Genomic DNA, 24,345 nt, shown 5'->3' on the forward strand with positions numbered 1-24,345 from the left:
GCATTTAAAGCACTGGGATACTGTTCTAAACAGCCATGGCTTCCCGCCAAATAATTCTGGGAGCTGTAGTTTGCTAAGGGTGCTGAGAATTCTTACGAGACCCCTTGTACAATTACATTTCCCTGAGTCGTTTAATAACCAGTCCCTCTTCATGAGGAACTATGGAAATGGTGAGGGGAATGGTGGTCCTCCTTATAGCACTCTGAAACTCTACAGCTTCCAGCGTTCTTTGTGGTGTGAATGTGGTTAGACACATAGGGAATCATCAAAAAATTGCTAGGGTGGGGGCTGGCCCTGGCCAGCTGTTGGTCACTATTGCCATATGGCATGGCTCGACCTCAGAGAACATGCTTTACTATGCTGTGTTCTCTCTGCTTGTTAGTCTCCTCTTTTGCTTTACGATGGTGGCACACAGAGCTTTCCATTCGGCTGACAGCCCAGCAATATTATAATGAGTTTCATCTGTTGCTGGCAATTCCCTTGGGGACATTGTGCCGGAGAATAGTTGGCTCTGCTGCCTTCCGGAAGGTCATTTGTCGGCCTAGTTCTTTTTAATAAAATACTATCACACTGCACTGACACTTAACAATCAAACTTCTATATATATAATGGTACCTCGGGTTAAGAACTTAATTTGTTTTGGAGGTCCGTTCTTAACCTGAAACTGTTCTTAACCTGAGACACCACTTTAGCTAATGGGGCCTCCCGCTGCTGCCGCACGATTTCTGTTCTCATCCTGAAGCAACATTCTTAACCCGAGGTACTATTTCTGTCTGTAACCTGAAGCGTCTGTAACCCGAGGTACCACTGTATATATATTCCTGGGTGGGGAAATAAAGCCTATGAAGATATGTCAGAGGGTGTGGGGTTTAGGTTGGGGACCTGAGCAACCTGTCCCATCCACTGGGCCAGTCAGGTGTGAGACTGGCAGCTGGGTGGAGGAAAATCAGAACTGATTGGCTGCTGAGGTCACCTAGTGAGTTTCATGGCTGGGTGGTAGGGTGATCACCTATAGGTAATAAAAGAAGGGGATTCATATTTGCATAAAATGTGCATAAGTTGATGTACAGATGCAAATGAATAAATTATTACTATCTTTTAAATAGAAATGCAATAGTGACACATAATGGACAGTCCCTCTTTCTTTCCCTTCTTACAGTACTTTGTCTTTACACCAGACTTTATTTAACTTAGAGGACCAAGATTTACATAAAATTTGCATATGCTGATTCATCTCACCTTGTAGGAGAAGGCTGTGACCAAGGCGACCTGTTTGCTTGCTCAGTCTGCTCTTCAAGTGTTGTCCACAATGGATGGGCAATTTCAAAGCCCTCCTGTTTTCCTTTGTTAGGGTACTTTATTTTGAAACCAGACCACCCTTCAAAGAGAGGATACTTTAGAACTAAAGGCTGCCCCTCCGTAGAGAAGGTCACATGGCCACTGTACTAGAGCAGTGATGTGAACCTGGGTCTCTCTCAGTCACCCTAACCACTGCACTAAACAGCTGTGAAAGGAAGGGATGAATAAAGACGGACTCCTACAAGTTTGTGCAACATACTGTCTTGTACACTGAGTAACACTCAATGACCTATGGCTGAAGGGCTGATGACAGGCAATACAAGTCTCTAAGGGCTGTTTCATAAGCTCAAGGTCTGGCTGGATGTGGTCACTTAGCAACAAGCCTGTGCTTGCATGAAATCCATTACAACAGTAATTGATGAGTAGATAGAATAGTATAGTGGTAATTGATACATGGTGGTCGTCCACTAAGAACTCACATAACCCAGACCCTCCAAGTGTCCTTATTTTCCAGGGACGTCCCTGATTTAGAGCAGCCATCCTGGTTTCTGATTTGATCCTGGAATGTCCCACTTTTTCTAAGGACGTCCCTATTTTCATTGGAGAAATGTTGGAAGGGTTACCAGACCCTCAAGCTGTCTGAAGGCAATTCTGTATAGGGAAGGTTTTTTTGTTTAATGTTTTATTATGTTTTTATATACATATACAGTGGTACCTCGGTTTAAGAACAGTCCGGTCTAAAAATGCTTCGGTTTACAAACTCTGCAAAACTCTGCAAAACCAGAAATAGTGTCCTGATTTGAGAACTTTACCTCGGTCTAAGAACAGAATCTGAACGGTGGAAGAGCACCGGCGGTGGGAGGCCTCATTAGGGAAAGCACGCCTCGGTTTAAGAACGGTTTTGATTTAAGAACGGACTTCCAGAATGTATTAAGTTCGTAAACCGAGGTACCACTGTACTATATACATTACTATTTATACCCCACACATATTACTGGGTTACCCCAGTATATATGTGTGTTTGTGTATATATAATTTCTATACCACTTTATATTTTAAAGAAAAATATCAAAGTGGTTACAGCATATTAAATCAATAAATCAATAAAACAATCTGAAAAAAAGTCAAATACAGTGGTACCTTGGGTTAAGAACATAATTCGATATGGAGTTCCATTCTTAATCTGAAACTGTTCTTAACCTGAGGTACCACTTTAGCTAATGGGGCCTCCCGCTGCCGCCGTGCCACCACCACACGATTTCTGTTCTCATCCTGAAGCAAAGTTCTTAACCTGAGGTACTATTTCTGGGTTAGCGGAGTCTGTAACCTGAAGCGTCTGTAACCTGAAGCATCTGTAATCCGAGGTACCACTGTACTGTATATACAGTCAAAGCAACATAATAGAAAACTAAAATAGTAGTTTAAAACCTTAAAGATTTCAAAATAGAACATTACAAAGGAGGTCAACTACAGAATACATATTTAACATAATAGGGCTGGTGAGACTTGGCACAGCCCTCTAGGCCAAGTGGAAAGGGCCTTATAGGGAGTGGCCTCCATGCCCCACAGCTGGGCGATGTTCCTCCATCCTCATGAGGAGCCTCTTCAGTGGGGCTGGTGAGTCTGGGCCCAGCCCCCTAGGCCAAGTGGAAAGGGTTTTGTAGGGAGCGGCCTCCACACCTCACAGCCGGGTAATGTTCTTCCAGCCTCATGAGGAGCCTCTTCAGGACCTCCCTATTTTCACTGGTGAAATGGAGGGTAGGAATAACTTATGTGCTGAAAGAGCTGCAACTGGTGGCCTGCTTTCCTCTAGGCACAATTCAGGGTACTCCAGAATGAGGCCACCAGTTGCAGTCCCTTTAACGCAGGGGTTATGTGAGTTCTCAGTGTTTCAAATCCTAAAAGACTTGGGCCTCAAATATCTGAAATACTCCCTCCATCCCTATAGACCCTCTTGGATGTAAAGATTGTCAGAGAGGGCCCTCTTGGTAGCTCCACCATCTTCAAAATTGTGGGGAATAGTGGCCTGGGAGAGGGCATTCTCTGTGGTAGCCCCTTAGCTGTGAAATTCCCTCCTCACAGAAGTATGTCTGGCACTTTCAATGTGTAGCTTTCGTCATATGCTGGCCTCTGATTACACACACACTGCACCCTTTGCTTATTTATTTGGTCTTTGTCTATTTTTCTTTCCATCCAGAGGACGGGATGTTTGGCGGCAGGGAGATTTTCCATAAAACAGACACACACTTTTATATAAGCATATATAATCTTAGGACCAACACCATTATTTTAATGGTAAATTTTCATTGATTTTAATACTGTATTTTTTACATTTTTGTAACTAGCCCATGAGACCTTATGGCAAAGAACGGGTAAGAAATCTAAATGATAATGATAATGTAAAGAAATAAATAAAATCTGAGGACGGGAGGAACTCCTGAGATGTCCCCCCTTTTAAGGATAACCAAAAGGAGTCACTGTGCTATTGCCACAGCTGCCTTGTTGGTATGCATCGTTGTCCAAACATCTGTTGGTTGGTGAGCTCACCCCCTTTCCCTCTCCTTTAATAGCAAAACAGTCTCCCTTGGATTTGTGCAAAGTTTAAGAGCATTGGAAGACCTTCCTGTGTCATCAGCAGGCAACGAGTGTTTTAAGGCTCTTGACAGGTTGCTGAAGCCTTTGACCTTTTGCTGTTCAGGTCTCTTCTCTCCCCCTGCCTCACCACCAGGTCTGTCTCAAGCTTTAATGTAGACACCCTTGCAGTGTGGTCCTCTCTTACAGAAATGGGCCTTGGTGGCCTTATCCAACACTGGTGGGCAGCAGCGCCAGGATCAGAGCTTGGCTGCTGTGCTGCGTCTAAACTGCCACTTTAATTTCTCACAATACTCCTGCCCTAGCACTGCTCTGGGGCAGTGTGGGGAATTTAAGTGGTGGTTGAGAGACACAGGCATCTGGCATGGTCAGGATCTTTGGGCAAGTGTCACCATAGTGGTGAATATTGCCTGGATCCTACCTGATGCTGGGCTTCCATGACTATTTCCTCCACCTGGGAGAACTCAGAATATTTGTTCGTTCAATTTGGACCAGGCCTTCCTCCAAGTAAAACAGGGTAGCCTATACCGCCCCCCACAATATTACCTTGCTACAGTCCTGTGAGTTTAATTAGGGCTAGAGTAAGGGGATGTATTGTGGAATCAGTTGCCCTAGTGGAAATGTCAGCCCATATCGTGCCACCCCTGATATAATTTGGATTATCCATTTCTAGGGAGAATCCAGTCAGGGTTGCTTCTGCTGCTGCTGCTGCTGAAGTTGTTTTTAAACAAAAGCCCTGTGTTTGTGATATCTTAGTAACAATATTCAGCCCTTTCTGGAATGCTCAAAGTAACTGGTTCAAATGAGTTTGAGGTGGTTTGAGGTGGGATTTCAACTCCAAGTCTTGCTGGATCCTAGGATGACATTCTAACTGTGGTTGCCAACTGTTTGGATCTCTGGGCACATTTACAAATCGAGGAAACTACTGTGGACACCTCACATATGCCATAACTAAGCATGCACCACAAACTTTTCTAGGTTGGGGGGAACCTCAGGCCTAGGGACCAAATATGGCTCTTCAGGCATCTCAGTATGGCCCTTGGACTTCACCTCAGGCCACATGGCCTCACTAGCCATACCCTCTTTCCTCAGGCCACATCAAAAGTTCAAAGGTAAAATTTATGTTTGTCCCTCCTCCCACCTTTGCCTCTGGCCTCACATGTGCTCCCACAAGATTCCCTATCCTTGACTTGTGCTATTGGCTACAACACAATGATTATTTAAAGCCCCATCTTAGCAGGGGGGGGGGACCAGGTAAACCCCCACAGATGCATTTTCTAACTATTATGCAACACTACACCTATTCTTTGTGGTATTGTTCTGCATCTTCTGTATCAAAAGTGTGTGGGTTGTTGTTGTTTTGGTAATGTCAGGCAGATACTTTCCTTAGTCTCCCTCTTTTGCTCCTGGAAGGGTTTATAGCAATATAGCAGTGACTTTAGGAGCAATATGAGTGGCAAAATTGTGCTTTAAAATATGCAGGAAAGAGAGAAAAAAGGTGTGGAGACTGAAAATAAGAAAGTTTCTTGAAGCTGAGTCTGTTTTTCAATTTTTGCAAAACATAAAGCAAGAGAGAGAGAGAGAGGAGCAGAACCTGTGGTATTAGCTTTTTTATAAAATGTAATCTCCCTCCTCCCTGTCCGATTTATTACTTCCTCACGTAAGAGATGAACATCTGGCGAAATCACTTAAGCAAACATTTTTCAGTCTGCGCTGTATGCTAACGTTGAGAAAAGGAGGACTGAAATATTTAGCTCTTTTCCCTCTCTCTTTTGGGGGATGGCCATATTAATATACTGTACTGGAGTTCTCACTAATGTTTTTCCACTCCCAGTGGAGCTAGGGAATGCTGACATGTTTCTAGTCTGGCAGTAGGCCCTGCGACACACATGTAACCATCTCCACCTTATTTATTTATTTAAATATGTATAGACCGCATTTTCATTAAAAAAAATATGGCAAATCAGTATACAGTATACAAGATTACAGTAAGAGGGAAAAAATGTCAGTAAAACCATTACATTGCAAAGGACTGAATAGCAGAGTTCTTAGAAGACATCTAAATGGGGGCTGGAACAGAATGGAATAAGGGTCACCAACATGGTGCTCTCAAAAAGTTTCCATAGATATTCCCTCTATTCCTCCCCCAATAGAAGCCATTTTGTGTTGTGTTGTTGATTAAATTTGTATACCTCCCATCATCCATAGATGTCAGGGTAATTCACAGCATAAAAATACAAGATAAAAAACACAAAATACATAATGAAAGCAAGAACAAAACAAAACAATACACACCTCTCCCACCCCTTCCCACTCACCTCTCCACAGCAACCATTTTGTGACTTGGTGCCCACAGTATTTTCTGAAAATTCCAAATGTGCCCCCTGGCCCAAAAAAGTTGGTGGCCCTTGTATAAAACATGACTAATTAAAACAATCCAATCCAACACAATTAACATACAACTATCTAAATTAATCTTTTGAAAACAGCCAAAATCAACCACTGAAAGCCCATTTGATTTTTAAAAAATAAGTGTTTTAGTTTCCATTTAAAAGGCAGCAACAAGGTAGCTGGCTGAAACTCAACTGGGTGAGTTTTCTAGAGCTGTGGAACCACCACAAAGAAGTGTGTGTGCCTGACTCACAGCTAGGGTAAAGTTACAGTGGACAGGGCCCCTTTAGTCAATGTCAAAGCTCAGGCAGGTGTGTGTGTGTGTGTGTGTGTGTGTGTGTGTGTGTGTGTTCTCTTTAGAACAGGCATGGCCAAACTTGGCCCTCCAGATGTTTTGGGTCTACAACTCCCATCATCCCTAGCTAACAGGACCAGTGGTCAGGGATGATGGGAATTGTAGTCCCAAAACATCAGGAGGGCCAAGTTTGGCCATGCCTGCTTTAGATTAACCAGATCCAATATTGTTTAGGGTGTGGGTATGCAACCTTCTCTCTCTTGAGGGCTGCATTCTGTCTTTTGCCAGTGGTGGGCAGGACCAAGGACAAAAGTGTGTGAATTTATAATTCATAGATAGATGGATATGGAGCTACAGTGGTGCCCCGCAAGACGAATGCCTCGCAAGACGGAAAACTCGCTAGATGAAAGAGTTTTCCGTTTTGGAGGTGCTTCGCAAAACGAATTTCCTATGGGCTTGCTTCGCAAGACGAAAATGTCTTGCGAGTTCCTGCGGGTTTTTTCCCCTCCCCCCCTTTTTCTAAGCCGCTAAGCCACTTATCTGCTTATCCGCTAAGCCGCTAAGCCACTAAAAGCCGCTAAAAGCCGCTAAGCCGCTAATAGGGCTAATCCGCTAAGCCGTCAATGGGCTTGCTTCGCAAGACGAAAAAACCGCTAGACGAAGAGAATCGCGGAACGGATTCTTTTCATCTTGCGAGGCACCACTGTATATGCCACCACCACCCTGCTTGCAGAGGGCTTTGGAAATTTAGGCTGAGGCTATAAGCTGTTCAAAGCTGGTTCATTGCATTGCAGATCAAGGCTAGCGCTATTGATTTCCAGTAAACAACTGATTCCTCCTCCTTTTTCGTTTTCTCATATGGAAGTGAGGTGAGGAAGATGGAAGTGTGTGGGTGGGGAAAGACTGCTGGCTGTTGATGTTTTGTCTGTTTTGTCTGTGATATGATTTATATTTGAGGGAGGGAGGCAATGGGAAGGTATACAGTGGTACCTCTGGTTTCGAACTGAATTTGTTCTGGAGGTCCGTTTGTAACCTGAAACTGTTCTTAACATGAGGCGCGTTTTCGCCAATGGCGCTTCCTGCTGCTGCCGCGCCGCCATTGCGCGACTTCCGCTCGCATCCTAGGGCAAAGTTCGCAACCGGGAGCATCTACTTCCGGGTTAGCGGAGCTCGTAACCCAAAGCATTCATAAGGAGGGTGGTACGTAACACGAGGTTCCACTGTATGGGGAAAGACTGTAACTCAGTGGCAGAGCAGTTGCTTTGAATGCAGAAGGCCCCAGCATCTCCATGGGGGTGGGGTGGGGGGGTGAGAGAGAACCCTGTCTTGGAGAGCCACTGCCAGCCAGTGCAGACATTACTGAGCTAGATGGATCAAAGGTCTTACTTCAGGAGAAGGCATTTTCCTATGTTCCTAGACAACAGTAAGACAGAAGCTAGGACATTGTTAGTAAAGTAAGGCCTCAACCTATACACATTGAAGTTGTACGTATTCAGCTTTATGCGCTTGGCAAGCAAGCAAGCAAATGAATGAATGAATGAACAAATAAATAAATAAATAGAAAGGGAGCAAGCGTCCAGAAAAAAAAGACTTTTGCTATCTCACCTGCTGATGAACCCAATGTGTTTTGACTGGACACAGTTTGGGCTTTAGGCACGATCCCTGGAACGTAACCCCTGCATAAGTTGTGGGCTTACTGTGTGCAAAACAGCAGCAACAAAAGCAACAATTCAGACTGGTTATGTCGCTTGATATACGAAAAGGTCTCTGAGTGACTTGGGCCGTGTTTCAGAGCATCAGCATAGGTTAAAAAATACTTTATAACTGAAGCCCACAAAGCAGCCCATCTCCAATCACAAAAGCCAAAAGCTTGGACGGCAGAACTTCCTGCAAGCAACAGCGCAGTCCAACATATAGATAACTGGGGCAGTTGGAGCAGGATCACAGTTGTATGCGCCTACTATCAGGCTCCTGCAATAATTCCAGCCACCTCATTGTGGACCAATTGACGTTTCCGAACTGTTGAAGAAAGCAAAGCATTACACATGGGCAGGAACCCTTCCATGGTATAAACCAATGCAGCCTTCAGATGTTGTCAGACTCCAACTCTCATCAGTTCCAGACAGCCAGGGATGATGAAAGTTGAAGTCAAACATGATCTGGAGGGCCACAAGTTTCCCTTGCCTGGTGTAGTGGAACACCATGCTCACAATTACCCCTTTTTTGAGAAAGAGAAAGGTTGGCAGAGTTCTCTTCCAGGATGGTATTCTTGGGGAGAGAGTCACTTGTTCAGGAGCAAACACACCTTTCAAAAAAAATCACACTGATGGCAGCTGTCAGTCCTGTTCTCTGCAGCATTAAGCAGAGGAGTGACAATTTCCATGCTCCTTCCACTTGGCTCTGGAATATATCTGCAGTCTTCTGTGTTATGAAGTCTGTATTATTCCTGGAAGCAAAAAGGAAACTTGCAAACTGCCCCCTCCCCCGCCCACTGGTCCCTTTGTGAGCAGGAAGTATAGGGGAAAAGGGTCTAATTGCCTTTCAGCTGTTTTATAAAATATACTACAAGGTTTTCCCCCATTGTAGGGATTTGTGCTCTTCTCTTTCTCGTCTGGCCCAAGGAGATGGCAAAATGTCAGCCTAACAGAAGTTGGCGGCTTCTCATTTGTGTTTGCTGATTTTTCTTTCTGGCTCTGGGAATACAGAGGACTTCATGTCATATGTAACTGTGAAGGGGGAGGGGGAGGAGGCCGGATGTCCTGGACTGTTTTGGTAGAGGCCTTAAAAATAGCCTTGGGTTTTTCACTTTCACTTCGTAAGTTTAAATCTCAACTTGTGTAAAAACGCAGCAGCTCAGGGACCAGGCAGCTGGAACACGTGACAGCAATATTGTACAACTTGCACTGGCTTCTGGGCATAATTTGTAGTAATGGTTCCAACCTTTAAAGATCTAAACTTGGGGGTGGGGAAGTGGGGATCCCTCTGATGTTGCTAGACAATGTCTCCCAACATTCCTGACCATTGGCCATGCAGGCTAATGGGAGTTGGAGTCCAACATCTGGAGGGAGTCTGGGGGCCACAGTCCCCCCCACCCCTTTGTTAAGCAATGTAGAACTGGTGAGTGGGAGAGATCAGGCACCAATCCTTGAGTGATAATCCGAAGCACATCTCGGCTTGAAAGTAAACGTAGAATCATAACGCTGAATAAGCCCCCGGAAATGCTGAATTGGCTCCTGGAGCTCCTCTGGTCCAAGGATAGGGAACCTGTGGCCCTCCACATATTGCTGGACTATGACTACCATTATCTTTGACCATAGGCTCTCATGGTTGGTGGGCATTGGAGTCCAATGGCATCTGGAAGGCCACTGGTTTCCCATTCCTGATCTAGATCAACTCTGTGCTCAATAGCCATGATGGATAGGGCTGAAGGGAGAAAAAGAACATCTCTGCTGGTATAGAATCACAGAATTATAGAGTTAGAAGGGATCCTGAGGGCCATCTAGACAACGCCCTGCAATGCAGCAATCTGCATTGGAATCAGTGTCATTTTTGCTACTTCTGCTATCCAGTATTGTTTTTCAGGCTTGCCTTGATCCTGACCTCTTCATGGTCACATTTTCCTTCTTCCCCAGATGTGGACATTCTTCAGAGACTGGGCTTGGTGGGTCCGAGGCTGCCTGGCTCCTCATCACGCTCTGTTCCTCAGGGATTCATCCCCTTCAAGTCAGGGGTCATCTTCACCCAGCGAGCACGCATTGAGGTGCCCGTCAGCAGGGTTATTCCCGCCAAGCTTGGCACGGACTTGGCTTTAGTGTTGAGTTTGTGCTCCCATCGAGTCAACAGTGCTTTTTTATTCACTGTCAAGAGCAAAAAGAAAAAGCTGCAGCTAGGGGTGCAGTTCATCCCCGGGAAGGTCATAGTCTACGTAGGTCACAAACGCTCTGTTTATTTTGATTATAACATCCATGACGGACAATGGCACAATTTGGCCATCAACATCCAAGGCCAGGTGGTGACCCTGTTTACTTATTGTGGGAAGCAAAGCGTGCATGCAGATTTGCACCATAAAAAGGATGAGGCTTTGGATCCAGAGGGGTCATTCCTCTTAGGGAAGCTCAACCAGCACTCAGTACAGTTTGAAGGTGCCCTTTGCCAGTTTGATATTTATCCTTCTGCCAAGGCAGCTCATAATTACTGTAAGTACCTGAAAAAGCAATGCAGGCATGCAGATACCTACCGGCCAAATCTTCCGCCTCTTGTCCCGCTACTTCCCAATGACCCAAGAGCTTCTGAAATGACTCCCTTGCAAACAGAACGTCTTCTGGGCTTGAAGAATCTGACCACTGTGATTCCTCCATCACCACTCTTCAAGTCCACCCCTCCTCAGAGGAACAGGAAGTTGATGGCAACACCCACCACCACCGTTGTGCCATTGAAGCTGCCAGCTCTGCGGCCGACTATCAAAGCCACCAAGACCATTGTGGCATCCTCTCCTGCTTTGCCCAACACTGAAGCACAGGTACCAGTCCACGTGTTCCACCAGGCCACCACGGAAGGCCATTGGCTCTCCAGAGTTGCTCTCCGGACAACCACCATTGCCCTCAGGGTGCCTCATGCCACTTCCAGTTTTGGTTCAGAGAAATCTCGTTTGCCCACCAGGAAGAATGTTTTACCTGCCTTCCCCTACTCAACCACAAGCCCCACTGCAGGGACAAAAAAGAAGGAGGTGGGCCAAGTGACCAAAAAGATGACCAGCCAAAGCCAAACCATCAGGTCTCCAGCAGCAAACACCACAAAGCCAAAGATGGAGAAGATAACGAATCCTCCTGGCAATCTCCACCCCGTGACCCCGAAGCACAAGCCCAGGAGTGTAACCAAGAGCCCTGCACCAAAGAAAACGACTCTGCTGGGACTGAAGACGCCAGATCTGACCATCACTACTGTCCCAGATGCCAAACCAATTCAAGGAGCTCATTATCCTGTCCTCAGAGCAAGTGTGCAGAATGTTAATTTTGCAACCCTGGCTGCCACAGATGGGTATCAGCTGTTTGACCCTATTGGCCCGACTCTCTTTCCGTTTGTTATGGGGCTTCCTGGACTGAAAGGAGACCTTGGTCCTCCGGTAAGTCAAAGATGTTTTGCTTTTTTATGTGATTTGTCTGAGGAAGCACCACAGCTCAGAGGCAGGGCTTGTGCTTTGCATGCAAAAGGACTCCAGGTAGGACTTGGAATGGCTGCTTTCTAAAACCCTGGAGAGCTGTTGCTGGCTAGTGTAGTCAGTATGTAACTAGATGAATCATTGGGTCTGACTTGGCAGAAGGCAGCTCTCTGTATTCTCATTTAAACCAGCTCTTTATTCAGCACCATGAGGGCTAGAACCTTAGTTTATTGCTAGGGGAAGGGCTGTAGCTCAGGGGTAGTGTGTCCACCTTGCTTTTCTTCTGAACAGCCCTGCCATGTCCATGTGCTCTGTTCTGGGCTTAGCAAAATGAACCATGCTTCTGTTTCTGTAACTGACAAGCCATTATCATTATTCTTCTAATAATGACGACAACAGCAACAACCCTCCCTAAAATAGCTGCAGTTGTGAGGAATTTCACACATCCCAGGTTTTAGTATGGCAGAAATCAATGGCTTTTCCAAGACCTTCCCGGCAGCCTGTGATGTTCTAGTGCCAAGGTTCTGTCTAGGAGAGGCTGCAGGATCCTCTGGATGGAAGAGGGTCAATGAGACAATCCACCCCCCCATAAGAGAGATCCTAGATCTGAAACAGGGATTGGGAGCTTACCCCCCCCATCTCTTTGCCTGGTCCCTAAGACTCCCTCATGGGCCTGCTTTGCACCCTGTGTGAGTGCCTTGCTGGAATGTCTTCTTGAATTCTGATCATGCCCCTTCCTGGTCTGGATGGAGGATAGAGGGGAGTGCATGCAGAAACTGGTATACTGTACAAAGGTAAAATTCACATTTGTTGCTCTGTCCACCTTTGACCTCTGACATGAAGGTTGCTTAGTCAGGAGTGTGGCCCCTGTGCTGAAAAGTGTGACGTGGTGGTTAATAGCATGATCCACAGAGGGATTTTGTACAAGCTGGATGATAAGTTTAGCAGTATTGACAAGAAACTTTGCTGGACTTTTTGTGAGCAGAGCAAGGAGCATTTCTACAACTGTGGGTAGTAAGTGTCCAAGTGTCTGGGGCGGAGTAGGAGACGCTTGCAAAGAGGCAGAGGTGGAAGGGTTCTGGGAGGTCCTCTAGTCCAACCTTTGGCGTGATGTAAGGAATCCAGAGCTAGTGCATCCCCAAGAGTGGGGGTCAGCAAACTTTTTCATCAGGGGGCCGGTCCACTGTCCCTCAGATCTTGTGGGGGGGGCGGACTATATTTTGAAAAAAAAAGAACGAATTTCTTTGCTCCGCAAATATCCCAGAGATGCCTTTTAAATAAAAGAACATTCTACTCATGAAAAAACACCAGGCAGGCCCCACAAACACCTCAGAGATGCATTTTAAATAAAAGCACACATTCTACTCAGGTAATAACACGCTGATTCCCGGACCTTCCACAGGCTGGATTTAGAAGGTGATTGGGCCAGATCCGGCCCCCTGGGCCTTAGTTTGCCTGCCCATACCCAAGAGGCTGTGCTTATCCAGCTACAACTTGAAGACCTCCAGTGAGGGGAGAGTCTATCACCCCCTCTAGCTAAATGTTCTGGCTGTCGAACTGCTTTTACCGTCAACATGTTTCAACCAACTTTCAACTCAAAACCACAAGATCTAGCTGCCCTATAGAGCAGCAGATGTTTGCCCATATCTATATGATCTTGTGATGGGGAAGAATGTCAGCACTGGAGCTAAGATGGTCTCATACTTTGGTGCAATATTTGTGAGGTGCAAGCAGCCACCTTCCCCTTTGGTTATTTTTCAGGGTTGGGGATGGTCTTAGGACAGGCATGGAGTGTTGGCTTTACTTACTGGCTTTACTTACATCCTTGGCATGCAGAAGGCACCAGGTTCAATCTCTGGCATCTCCTGGTAGGACTAGGAATATCACCTCCCTAAAACTTTGGAGAATCATTGCCAGTCAGTGTAGTCAGTACTGCACTAGCTAGATCTTTTTTATATATAATTTACTATGACACAGCCCCTGCCCTCAGGACTACAGTCTTGAAAGGCATAACACAAAAGGAAAAAGCGATGGGGCGGAGAGAGGAAAACAAGGAAACGCTTCCACCACATTTTTAATTTTTTGGGGAAAAAAAAAGTACTTCCACTTAGTGAAGGTCAATGCTGGCCTGCTTCAATCTGGAACTGCAGGCAAAACAATGTATATTGGGATGCTCCCTGGGACTATGCTAGACGACCAGGACTTGACCATTGGCCTATGAATCACAGATGGCTTTTTTTTTGAAATGAATTGTGGTGATTTCTCCATAAGTTGTGGAAAGTTCAGAGAGAGGGGGGAGCAGTATAGCCCCTGCCAGCAGATCGTAAAACGAACCCAGTGGTGAGGAAAAGGTTATAGCTGTGTTCAAGTGGCCTCCTTGACCTTTGCAGTGACTAATTTTGAGGGACCCCTCCCCCCCCCCGTGGTACTTTGTTGGATGTGCCCAGAATAGAGATTGAGATGACATATTGAGAAATGTAACTTCTTAACATTTATGGAGCCAGACAAGCAAGTTTTTAGAGCACAGATGCTGATAATAAATAGCTGTGAGGTTGAGTAACTGCTTCAGCATTGTCTTCATTCTCTTGGGCAGGCATTTCTGTGGCGGCTAGGCTCCCTGCAGCCTAAGTCTCCTCTCCTCACTCTTTTTATTTCCTATCTCAGCTTGCCCACCTCTCTTCTGTTAAGTAAATTGCAGGCCCAGAATTTGCATTCTTGAAACTGCTGGGCTTCACTGTTGTTGTTCTATGTTTTTGAAAAGGGTGGTTGGCAAAACCAGCGGTGTGTGGCAGAGGAGATCATAGTCATAGAATCATAGAATCATAGAATCATAGAGTTGGAAGAGACCACAAGGGCCATCAAGTCCAACCCCCTGCCAAGCAGGAAACACCATCAGAGCACTCCTGACATATGGTTGTCAAGCCTCTGCTTAAAGACCTCCAAAGAAGGAGACTCCACCACACTCCTTGGCAGCAATTTCCACTGTCGAATAGCTCTTACTGTCAGGAAGTTCTTCCTAATGTTTAGGTGGAATCTTCTTTCTTGTAGTTTGGAACCATTGCTCCGTGTCCGCTTCTCTGGAGCAGCAGAAAACAACCTTTCTCCCTCCTCTATGTGACATCCTTTTATATATTTGAACATGGCTATCATATCACCCCTTAACCTCCTCTTCTCCAGGCTAAACATGCCCAGCTCCCTTAGCCGTTCCTCATAAGGCATCGTTTCCAGGCCTTTGACCATTTTGGTTGCCCTCCTCTGGACACATTCCAGTTTGTCAGTGTCCTTCTTGAACTGTGGTGCCCAGAACTGGACACAGTACTCCAGGTGAGGTCTGACCAGAGCAGAATACAGTGATTGAGATGGGCAGTGGCTTAGAAAAGGGTGGCCAAATGTGCAAAGAGGAGCATGTCTTTTGCAAACAGAAGGTCCTAGGCTCAGTCCCCAGCATCTCCAGGTAGGGCTGGAAGAAAACCCTGCCTGAAACTCCGGAGAGCCACCAGCAGTCAATGTTGACAATGGGGAGCAAGGTAGACCCAAAGGTCTGACTCAGGATAATGTAGGTTCTTGTGCTCCTGCTGGCTGCAGCCTCTGGACTGTCTTCATGGAGAGTGCATTGCAGCAGCTCCAAAGAGAGGTTCTCAGATCAATGAAGCCAAGCTATCCCAATCCAGTAATGGGCACAGCTAGTGAACTAGTCAGAAGTGGGCAAAGACCCTCTTTGCCACTGAAATCACCTTTGCCTCAAGCAACAGCTTGGGACTGAGGAGTACCCTATAAGCTTTTCCATCATGGGGAACACAGCTCCATCCATGACAAGCCCCCTTCCTCATTCCTGGACCTAGAAACTGCTTGTCTACAGAGCCTTCCCCTCTTACCAGGATACAGCCTGAGTTTACATTCAGCCCATTACCACCTCTGAGCAATGGTCCAGCACTTGCACCAAGTCCCTTGGTTCAGATATGATGGGAAGACAGAGCTTGCTTTCATCTGCATGTTGGTGGCACCACCCTTCAAATCTGTGATGGATACCTCCTATTGGTTTTGTTTAGATATTAAATAAAATAGGAAATAAGATAGAACCCTGCAGGACCCCACAGTATAAATGCCACGAGGCCAAGCAGGAGTCCCTCCTCCTACATGCTACACTCTGCGGGTAGGATTGAAGCAGCTAAATTTATAAAAAAGAATTGGTGTGCAAGGCCAAGAATCTGCTGGATATTTTGATTAGAACCACTATCCTTTCTGCAGGTTGCTGCTCTGCTCAAAATACCTTAGCTTTCAAGGCCTCCTTCCTCTCCATCCTGGACCCTCCCTGGGCAACACCAAGCTCTCTCTGTCTCTGAGGCCTATGAGGCATTCCTTCAACCCAAAGTAACCTCTCACTTCCCTCACAGTCAGTGCACAAATCACCAGCATTCTATGACTCTTAAAATGAATGAATGAATGAATCTTTATTTGCATCAGCCATTTGCCATAGCAATAAAACAACAATACAATATACAAAGAACAGAAATAAAAAGTCAATTATATAAAATACACTTTAGGGTTTTGAATCAATAGTCAAATAGTAGATCTTATTCTGATTGCCCCAGCTAAAAACCTTTCATCCTTTGCTGTCACCTGCTCATCTTGATCTGCCAAGAGAAAGGACATGGTGGCAGTGGTTGGGCGACCTGGAATGGACAATAAAAGAGGGGTGATAATCTCATTCCTCAAGTCTTTATAAAGATTGCAAGCCAGAAGGGCATGCGCCACTGATTCGGAATTGCCATCTCCGCAGGGACATAAGCGTTTTTCGTGTGGAATCTGTTGGAATTGTCCCTTGAGTACAGCCGAGGGCAATACATTCAATCTTGCAAGAGTAAAAGTGTGTCTATATTTTAGAATTGCTAGGTTACGCAGGTAGGGTGCCAGAGAGTCGAAATGGGAAGGTAGAAATAGTCATACCATGGGCAAAATTTCCTTATTGTGGCCAAGTTGTTTTGACGCTCAATATCATTTAGGCGCTGACAAATTAGACAGTTTGCTTTACTGAAGCCCAAAGTAAGTAGCTGTTGTGGTGATAAACCACAAGAGTGGAGTTTTTGATAGACAGTTTTAGTCCAGACACTCTTGTGACAATCTTGCAGCACTAGGGATATTGGACCGGGGTGGTGGTGGTGGGATTGAGTTTAGGCAAAGCCAATAGTTACCGTATTTTTCACCCTATAGGACACACCTTTTCCCCTCCAAAAATGAAGGGGAAATGCGTGTGCGTCCTATGGGGCGAATGCAGGCTTTCGCTGAAGCCTGGAGAGCGAGAGGGGTCGGTGCGCACCGACCCCTCTCGCTCTCCAGGCTTCAGGAGAGCCGCAGCGCCAGTCCCACAAGGTCGGGGGACAGCGGGGAGCAGAACGCTGCCATCCCGCGGTCTCCCGATGTGGTTTGGAGGCTGACGGCGGGGAGACGCGTGCTTCTCCCGGCCGCCAGCCCCGCAAGCTCCGGGGACAGCTGGGAGGCGCAGCGCGTCCTCCCGCTGTCCCCAGACCTGATCTGCAGGCGGGCGGCGGGGAGAAGAGCGCTTCTCCCCGCTGTCTGCCCCGCAAGCTCCGGGGACAGCGGGGAGGCGCAGTGCGTCTTACCGCTGTCCCCGGACCTGATCTGCAGATCTCCCCGCTGCCGGCCCCACAAGCGTTTTCTTTATTTCCCCCCCAAAAAACTTGGTGCGTCCTATGGGCCGGTGCGTCCTATGGGGCGAAAAGTACGGTAAGTGTCCTACGCCAGATCCGTAATTCTACCAAGGGAAGATTAGCCTCTAGATGCAATGATGTGTTTGGGACACAGGGTGGTACAGAGAAAATTTGGCTTAAGAACTTTGATTGGACAGCTTCTGTAGCTCCAAGGTGAGTGCCTGTCCAAATCTGAGCCCCATATAATAATTGTGCTAGGGGTTTAGCTTGGAACACTTCCAGGACTGATGGTATATGTTTAACACTTTTTGTGTGGAAAAAGTGGGTCAGAATTTTGGTGCTTTGGGACGCTTTTTCTTTTGCACATTTCTGGTGTGCTCCCCATGACCCTGTAGACTGGAAAATAAGGCCAATGTTTGTGAGAATTCTGTAACATTGCAGCAGCTCAGCCAAGGCCTACAGGGCTACAGGAATACTCAGCAGGTGACAGGCAGCCAGTCTGTATGTATGTATGTATGTATGTATGTATGTATGTATGTATGTTGTATATATGTGCTGTATCAAGGATCTTTAGGGTGGTTCCTTTAGAGTGGATGGATTATTGGTTTCCTTCCTGCTCTGTGGTACCCATACTCAAATGATTAGAAAAGTAGAATCTGTTTTGGAAAAGCACATCTCCCAGAGACAGAGTAAATCTTAGAATGATTTGTTGGAAAGAGTCGAGTTACAAACGCTTCAGGTTACAAACTCCGCTAACCTGGAAGAGTTACCTCGAGTTGAGAACTTTGCCCCAGGATGAGGACGGAAATTGTGTGCCGGTGGCACAGGGGCAGCAAGAGGCCCTATTAGCGAAAGCACGCCTCAAATTATGAACAGTTTTGAATTAAGAACGGACCTCCAGAATGAATTAAGTTCGTAACTAGAAGTACCACTGTAATCTTTTGCCACAAAGGGAAACAATGAAGTGTGTGTGTGTGTGTGTGTGTGTGTGTGTGTGTGTGTGTGTGTGTAAAATATATTAAAGCAGCTTTTCCTGGCACTGCTTTCAGCTTTGAAGTTATCAAGGCAGGTTGCTGCTCTGAGGTCTGGAAGCAGAAAAGAGAGAGTACCACTGCGTCTGGCAATTTCCTCTTTCCCCTCTTCAATTCCTTTCCTCTTGCTCTTTTTCGGATGGCAATTAGGGCTTGCAAACTTCCCCCACTTTTGAATTGCACATGCTCTTCTGCCATGAGGCAATTTGGTCACACATGCTCTTTGCTTTGGAGTAAGCTATCCTCAGAATGATGCCATATTTGAATATAGGGTTGTGAGCCAGTTTCAGTTTGTTGATACCTGACTACTTGAAGGCTTCTCTCTTAAAAAGTCACTAGTCCTCGTGGCTGTAGGGAACAACTTGAAAGCATCTCCCATGTCTTACTGCAGGGGTTCCCAAGGTGTGGCTCACACACCACTAATGGTCTATAACTGTGGTTCCCAACGTGGGGTACATGCTGCACGGGGGGCAATTTGATTTTTAAGGGGGGCAGTTCGAGAATGAGTTATACCAAGTCAATGGCCTTTTAGACTTCCTTCATGTGAATAGGGGGGACATGGGTGGCACTGTGGATTAAACCACAGAGCCTAGGACTTGCTGATCAGAAGGTTGGCGGTTCGAATCCCCGCGACAGGGTGAGCTCCCATTGTTCGGTCCCTGCTCCTGCCAACCTAGCAGTTCGAAAGCACGTCAAAGTGCAAGTAGATAAATAGGTACCGCTCTGGCAGGAAGGTAAACAGCATTTCCGTGCACTGCTCTGGTTCGCCAGAAGCGGCTTAGTCATGCTGGCCACATGACCCAGAAGCTGTACGCCAGCTCCCTCGGACAGTAAAGTGAGATGAGAGCCACAACCCCAGAGTTGGCCACGACTGGGGTCATGTGAATAGGAGTTCACTTTTTGAATAATAAGAATTATATGTCACATGGGGGGGTGGAACCAGGATTTTAGAAGTGCTTAGGTGGGGCATGGCCAAAAAAAGGTTGGGAACCACTGGTCTATAAGCTTCATTCATTGCAGTGGCCCATCGCATTGAATCCGCAGAGCAGTGTAACTGTGTGTGTGAGAGAGAGGAAGGGTGTGTGTGTGTGTGTGTGTGCGTCTGTGTGAAGAGTGGCAGGCGCAGAGTTTGCTCCATTGTTCTTAGAACCTGGTTTCCAATTGAAAAGCGGAGTGGAAGTGATGTAGGCTTTGCCTTCCTCAAAGGAGTGGAGTTGCCGCTGGTGGCAAGATGGGGGTAAGATCCCAAGTAGGGAAAAGAGACTGACAAGGCACTTGAAAGGAGTGAAGAGTCAATACATGGGATCGAAGGAAGGAATGCAGTATTTCTTAATTACTTTATTGTATTTAATTTGAGTTCCTTATAACTTTAAACAAACAAACAAACAAACAAAAAACCACTTTAGCATCTAGCGTAGAACACTGCAGTTGCTAAATGTGACTTCATTCTGCATAGCTTTCATTTCTACAAATGCCATGCAGTATCTGTTCCACATTTGCAGGGAGTCATCCCTTTAGTGTGGCAGCACCTGCAGTTTGGAACGTCCCACCTGTTGACCTTAGGCAGGTGCCATCCGTGTCTTGCTGAAAGCTTTTCTGTTTTGGCGGGTCTATCCAGACACATGATTTGGTTATTAAAGTTGCTTCAGGTATTTTATTGTTCTTGTTTTTAGATGTTTATAATAGCTTAAAAATATTTTAAATATGTTTTCCTTTAATTTTTAATGTATTCTTATTACTGAAGAATTTGCTGTCATGGGCTCCTGCGGGAAGAAGGATGGAGTATGAATTTAATAAATAAATAAATTAAAATAACAGACAGAAAAATCATTACGACTCTCAGCAATTTTCAGGTAGTATTCCCAATAAAACTCTTCCATTGTACTTATCCTGATAATATCAAACCCACGTGGTTGAGTGCTAGTTACTTAGAATGTGAGGAAGGGCCACGCCTAAACAAGGTGGTGGCTTTCACATACTTGGGGGACTCCCTCAGTATAGAAGTTTGAAAATTAGTTTTTTAAAACAGCAGCAGCAGGAGCAGCAGCAGCAACAACAGCAGCAACAGCAACAACAACCCCAAACTACCTAGCAGAAACCTGTGAGCTTTTAGCAGTGGATCTCAGACCTTTTTTCTCTGGACCACACTTTCAGAATAAAAATTTGCCCCACACTACACCAAATTTTTTCATTGGTAATAAATGCATGGGGGGGCGGGGAGAAAACACCTAGCAGCGCTTGATTTATAGCATAGAACACAACTAGTTTATAATATGAGCACAGGACATCCAGAAAGTATAAAAGTATGTAGCTAGATAAGAACCATAATAATTCCCAAAATATAATATTGTCCTTGTATCCACACTTGCCATCCTCTCCTGCCACACTCTTTGAGAACCACTTTAGAATATTGATGGTAGCGTAGCCTGGGGGGTGGGGGGGTGGTTATGGATGTCTAAAGAAGCCAGAAATCAGGCAGACTGTGTGAGTCTTGCCAATTAATTTTTTAGTTGACAGCAGTTGAGAGATGGATTGCTAGGATATGAGTTGAAAGCACCGCCCCCCCCCCCCCACAAAAGGAAAATTGAGGGCAAAAAAGAAAAGGAATAAGAACATGGATCAGGTCAGGGGCAGGGGTGCGGCTCTAGTGTTGTTCTCAAAGTGGCCGACCAGATTCCCCAATGGGAAATCTACAAGCAAGAGCTTAGCAAAAGAGCATCCTCCCTGGTTGTGATTCCCTGCAACTGGCATTCAGAGCTGTATTTTCTCTGAAAGTGGAGGGAGAACATAGCCATTGTGGCTAGTTTTCCTGCTGGCATGCATCTGTCTCAAGAGACAATGGAGTCTGCCTCTGGGGGTGAAGTCAAACCGCAGCAGAAGTAACCTCCCTGAGTCGCAGGCCTGGCCAGTATAAATGGAGGTCCTGAACAGCCCAGATGACAAGATCCCTGCCCCCTTGATCTAGCTAATGCGGTCCAAAGGAAAACCGCAATACGTTTGGCACCAGCTTGGCTGTAAGAGTAGCTGGAAGGAAGTGTACAAGGTGCCACCCAACCATCTTAAGCACTGAATTATCTGTTCAAGCCCCTGACAGCTTATAGGCAGTATCAGAGAAGAGATAGTTGGCGGGGGGATACACATTGCAAGTTTCAAAAACTACTCCCTTATTCAGGAAGGCTTCAGAACCACATAACCCCCTATCTCCAGCATATCCTGTATACCAGGGGCTGGGGAACCTGTTGTCAGTACGCCTTCCAACCAATGCACAGCGACTGGGCTCAATAACTGGTTCTGCCCTGACTGGGCTAGGCGACTGGAGCACTTTCAGAGACCTTCCAATCCCGGAAAACAGGTCCCAGTGCCCTGGACCCACGACTGTGCATTCTGAGCACCAGACTCATGCAGAGTATAAATAACGCGGAAGCTAGCTGAGAAGCATAACTCCTTTTTATTTCTAATAGCTACTACAAACTAACGAACTATTGGCTTGCATGAGTGTTACAGCTCCCACTCAGCCATCTAGTCACTACATAGATAAGACTGTCTCCACACACAGAGTCAGGCAGTCAGTCAGGAGTGGAAGAGTAAAAGAGCAGTTTCTGCCCCCTCCTTTCTCAGAACATCAGATCAGGAGATTCTTGCAATGGGAAGGGTGAAAATATCAACACCCATGCCCTCCAGATATTGAACCACAACTGCCATCATCCGGACCTTGACCTGATTGAGGTCCTGCTGATCGAGATGATGGGAGCTGGAGTCAGATGGGGTGGGCACTCAGCACCTTTGTGGACACCAGGGAAAGACCTCAGGCACTGCAGGTGCCACATAGCTGACCCAGGATCTATGTTAAAACATTTATTTCAATTGCTGCTTTGTCATGACCAATTACAGTGGTGCCTCGCAAGACGAAATTAATCCGTTCCGTGAGGCTCTTCGTCTAGCGGTTTTTTCGTATTGCGAAGCAAGCCCATTGACAGCTTAGCGGATTAGCGCTATTAGTGGTTTAGCAGCTTTTAGCGATCAGCTGTTAAGTGGCTTATCAGCGGATCAGCTGATAAGCGGCTTAGGAAAAGGGGAAAAAAAGGGGGGAAAACCCGAAGGAACTCGCAAGACATTTTCGTCTTGCGAAGCAAGCCCATAGGGAAATTCGTTTTGCGAAGCGCCTCCAAAATGGAAAACCCTTTCATCTAGCGGGTTTTCCGTCTTGCGAGGCCTTCGTCTTGCGGGGCAGCACTGTATATATATATATATTTAAAGCAAAGTTCCCTGCCTGTTTTATTTAACTTAACTTTGGTAGCTTAGTTGGCCTCTACTGCGATGCTCAGCTTTAAGTGGGGTGCATTAGGATTTTTGATGCTTAGTGTCTTGATGGGTGTACATCTTAGGAATTTTTCTCTATACTCTTTTTATTGTAACTTTTTTGCTTTTATTTTTACTTGCTTGCATTTTATCCTGTGAAGTCACTTTGGGACCTTTTGTGTGTGTCTATACTGTAAAGCGACTAACAAGTGGAAGCATAAAAATAATTCGTTTTAGTGCAATTTCAGGGAGATTTCCAAACTTTGCCATTCTTGGAAGTAGACCCTTACTCTAAGCATGTTGCATATTACCATTAGTTTTTTTAAAAAAAATAAGCTACCGCTGGGAATCTGTTCAAGGTGTGGTATGTGTGTATAGTAAAAGAAATAAATAAAGATGTAGTCAGCTGCTGCTGTGTACCATGTGGAATTCCAGGCTGACCCTGGTAGAATTAGCATTCTTGTCTCTTGAATTATCTGGTAGTATTGCCTCCCTCCCTCCCTCCCTCTCTCCCTCCCTCAATTAGGATGAGGCCTTTGGATCATGCAGTGTAATTACGTAACAACTTCTATATTTGGTTGTTTTGTTTTTATTTTCAATTTTAAAAATACTAATTATATTGTGGCTATTTGTGCAGTTGCATAATCACATTATGAACGGAGCTGCGACTGAACATAATGGCCAGTTGAACTCATGCGGTGCATTGCTTGGCATGAAGGCAGTTGTTTCTGTTGGGGGTTGTGCATAGATACACAAGTGGAAGTGATGGATGTTCTGGCCCCACAGTGAGGAAGCTCATCCTAGTTAGGTGTTTGAAAACACATGGCGGGGAACATGAAGGGGGGGAGCATGGGGCCTCACATGGCAGCCCCTGCTCCCCACAACCCCAGCTCTTCCACTGAGCAGAAGGTAACCACCATCTCCACCTCATGACCAAGGGGACAGTGAGTGGAGGGGACTCAGAAGCTTTATGCGTGCCAGGGGGAAATCTCGAAGAGTTCCATGGTGCCCATGGGTGCCACATTGGCAACTGCTGGTGTAAGAGCCCGGTTGTCAGCCAGCCACACAACTGTCACTTCCCTGGGACCTATCCAGGGTGCTGAAGGACCTGTCTTTCACCATTGTTGTTGCTTGATTTGGATTCTTGACCTGCCAAGATGCTGCTACAGCCATCTCTGCCTCTTGTTGTTTAGTCATTTAGTCGTGTCCGACTCTTCATGACCCCGTGGACCAGAGCACGCCAGGCACTCCTGTCTTCCACTGCCTCCCGCAGTTTGGTCAAACTCATGCTGGTAGCTTTGAGAACACTATCCAACCATCTCGTCCTCTGTTGTCCCCTTCTCCTTGTGCCCTCCATCTTTACCAGCATCAGGGTCTTTTCCAGGGAGTCTTCTCTTCTCATGAGGTGGCCAGAGTATTGGAGCCTCAGCTTCAGGATCTGTCCTTCCAGTGAGCACTCAGGGCTGATTTCCTTAAGAATGGATCGGTTTGATCTTCTTGCAGTCCAGGGGACTCTCAAGAGTCTCCTCCAGCACCATAATTCAAAAGCATCAATTCTTCGGCGATCAGCCTTCTTTATGGTCCAGCTTTCACTTCCACACATCACTACTG

The 24,345-nt window shown here is 46.1% G+C and overlaps 1 protein-coding gene across 1 annotated transcript in view; it reads left to right on the top strand.

Annotated features, from left to right (window-relative positions):
- Window positions 1–24,345, top strand: part of COL27A1 (collagen type XXVII alpha 1 chain) — a 256,481-nt gene that overhangs the window by 13,937 nt on the left and 218,199 nt on the right. The window contains exon 3 of the mRNA XM_079961848.1: window positions 10,210–11,699. Coding sequence (XP_079817974.1) covers window positions 10,210–11,699 — 1,490 coding nt within the window. The remainder of the gene's footprint in view (window positions 1–10,209; window positions 11,700–24,345) is intronic.

This window comes from Podarcis cretensis (assembly GCF_951804945.1).
Source record: "Podarcis cretensis genome assembly, chromosome: Z".
NCBI lineage: Eukaryota > Metazoa > Chordata > Lepidosauria > Squamata > Lacertidae > Podarcis > Podarcis cretensis.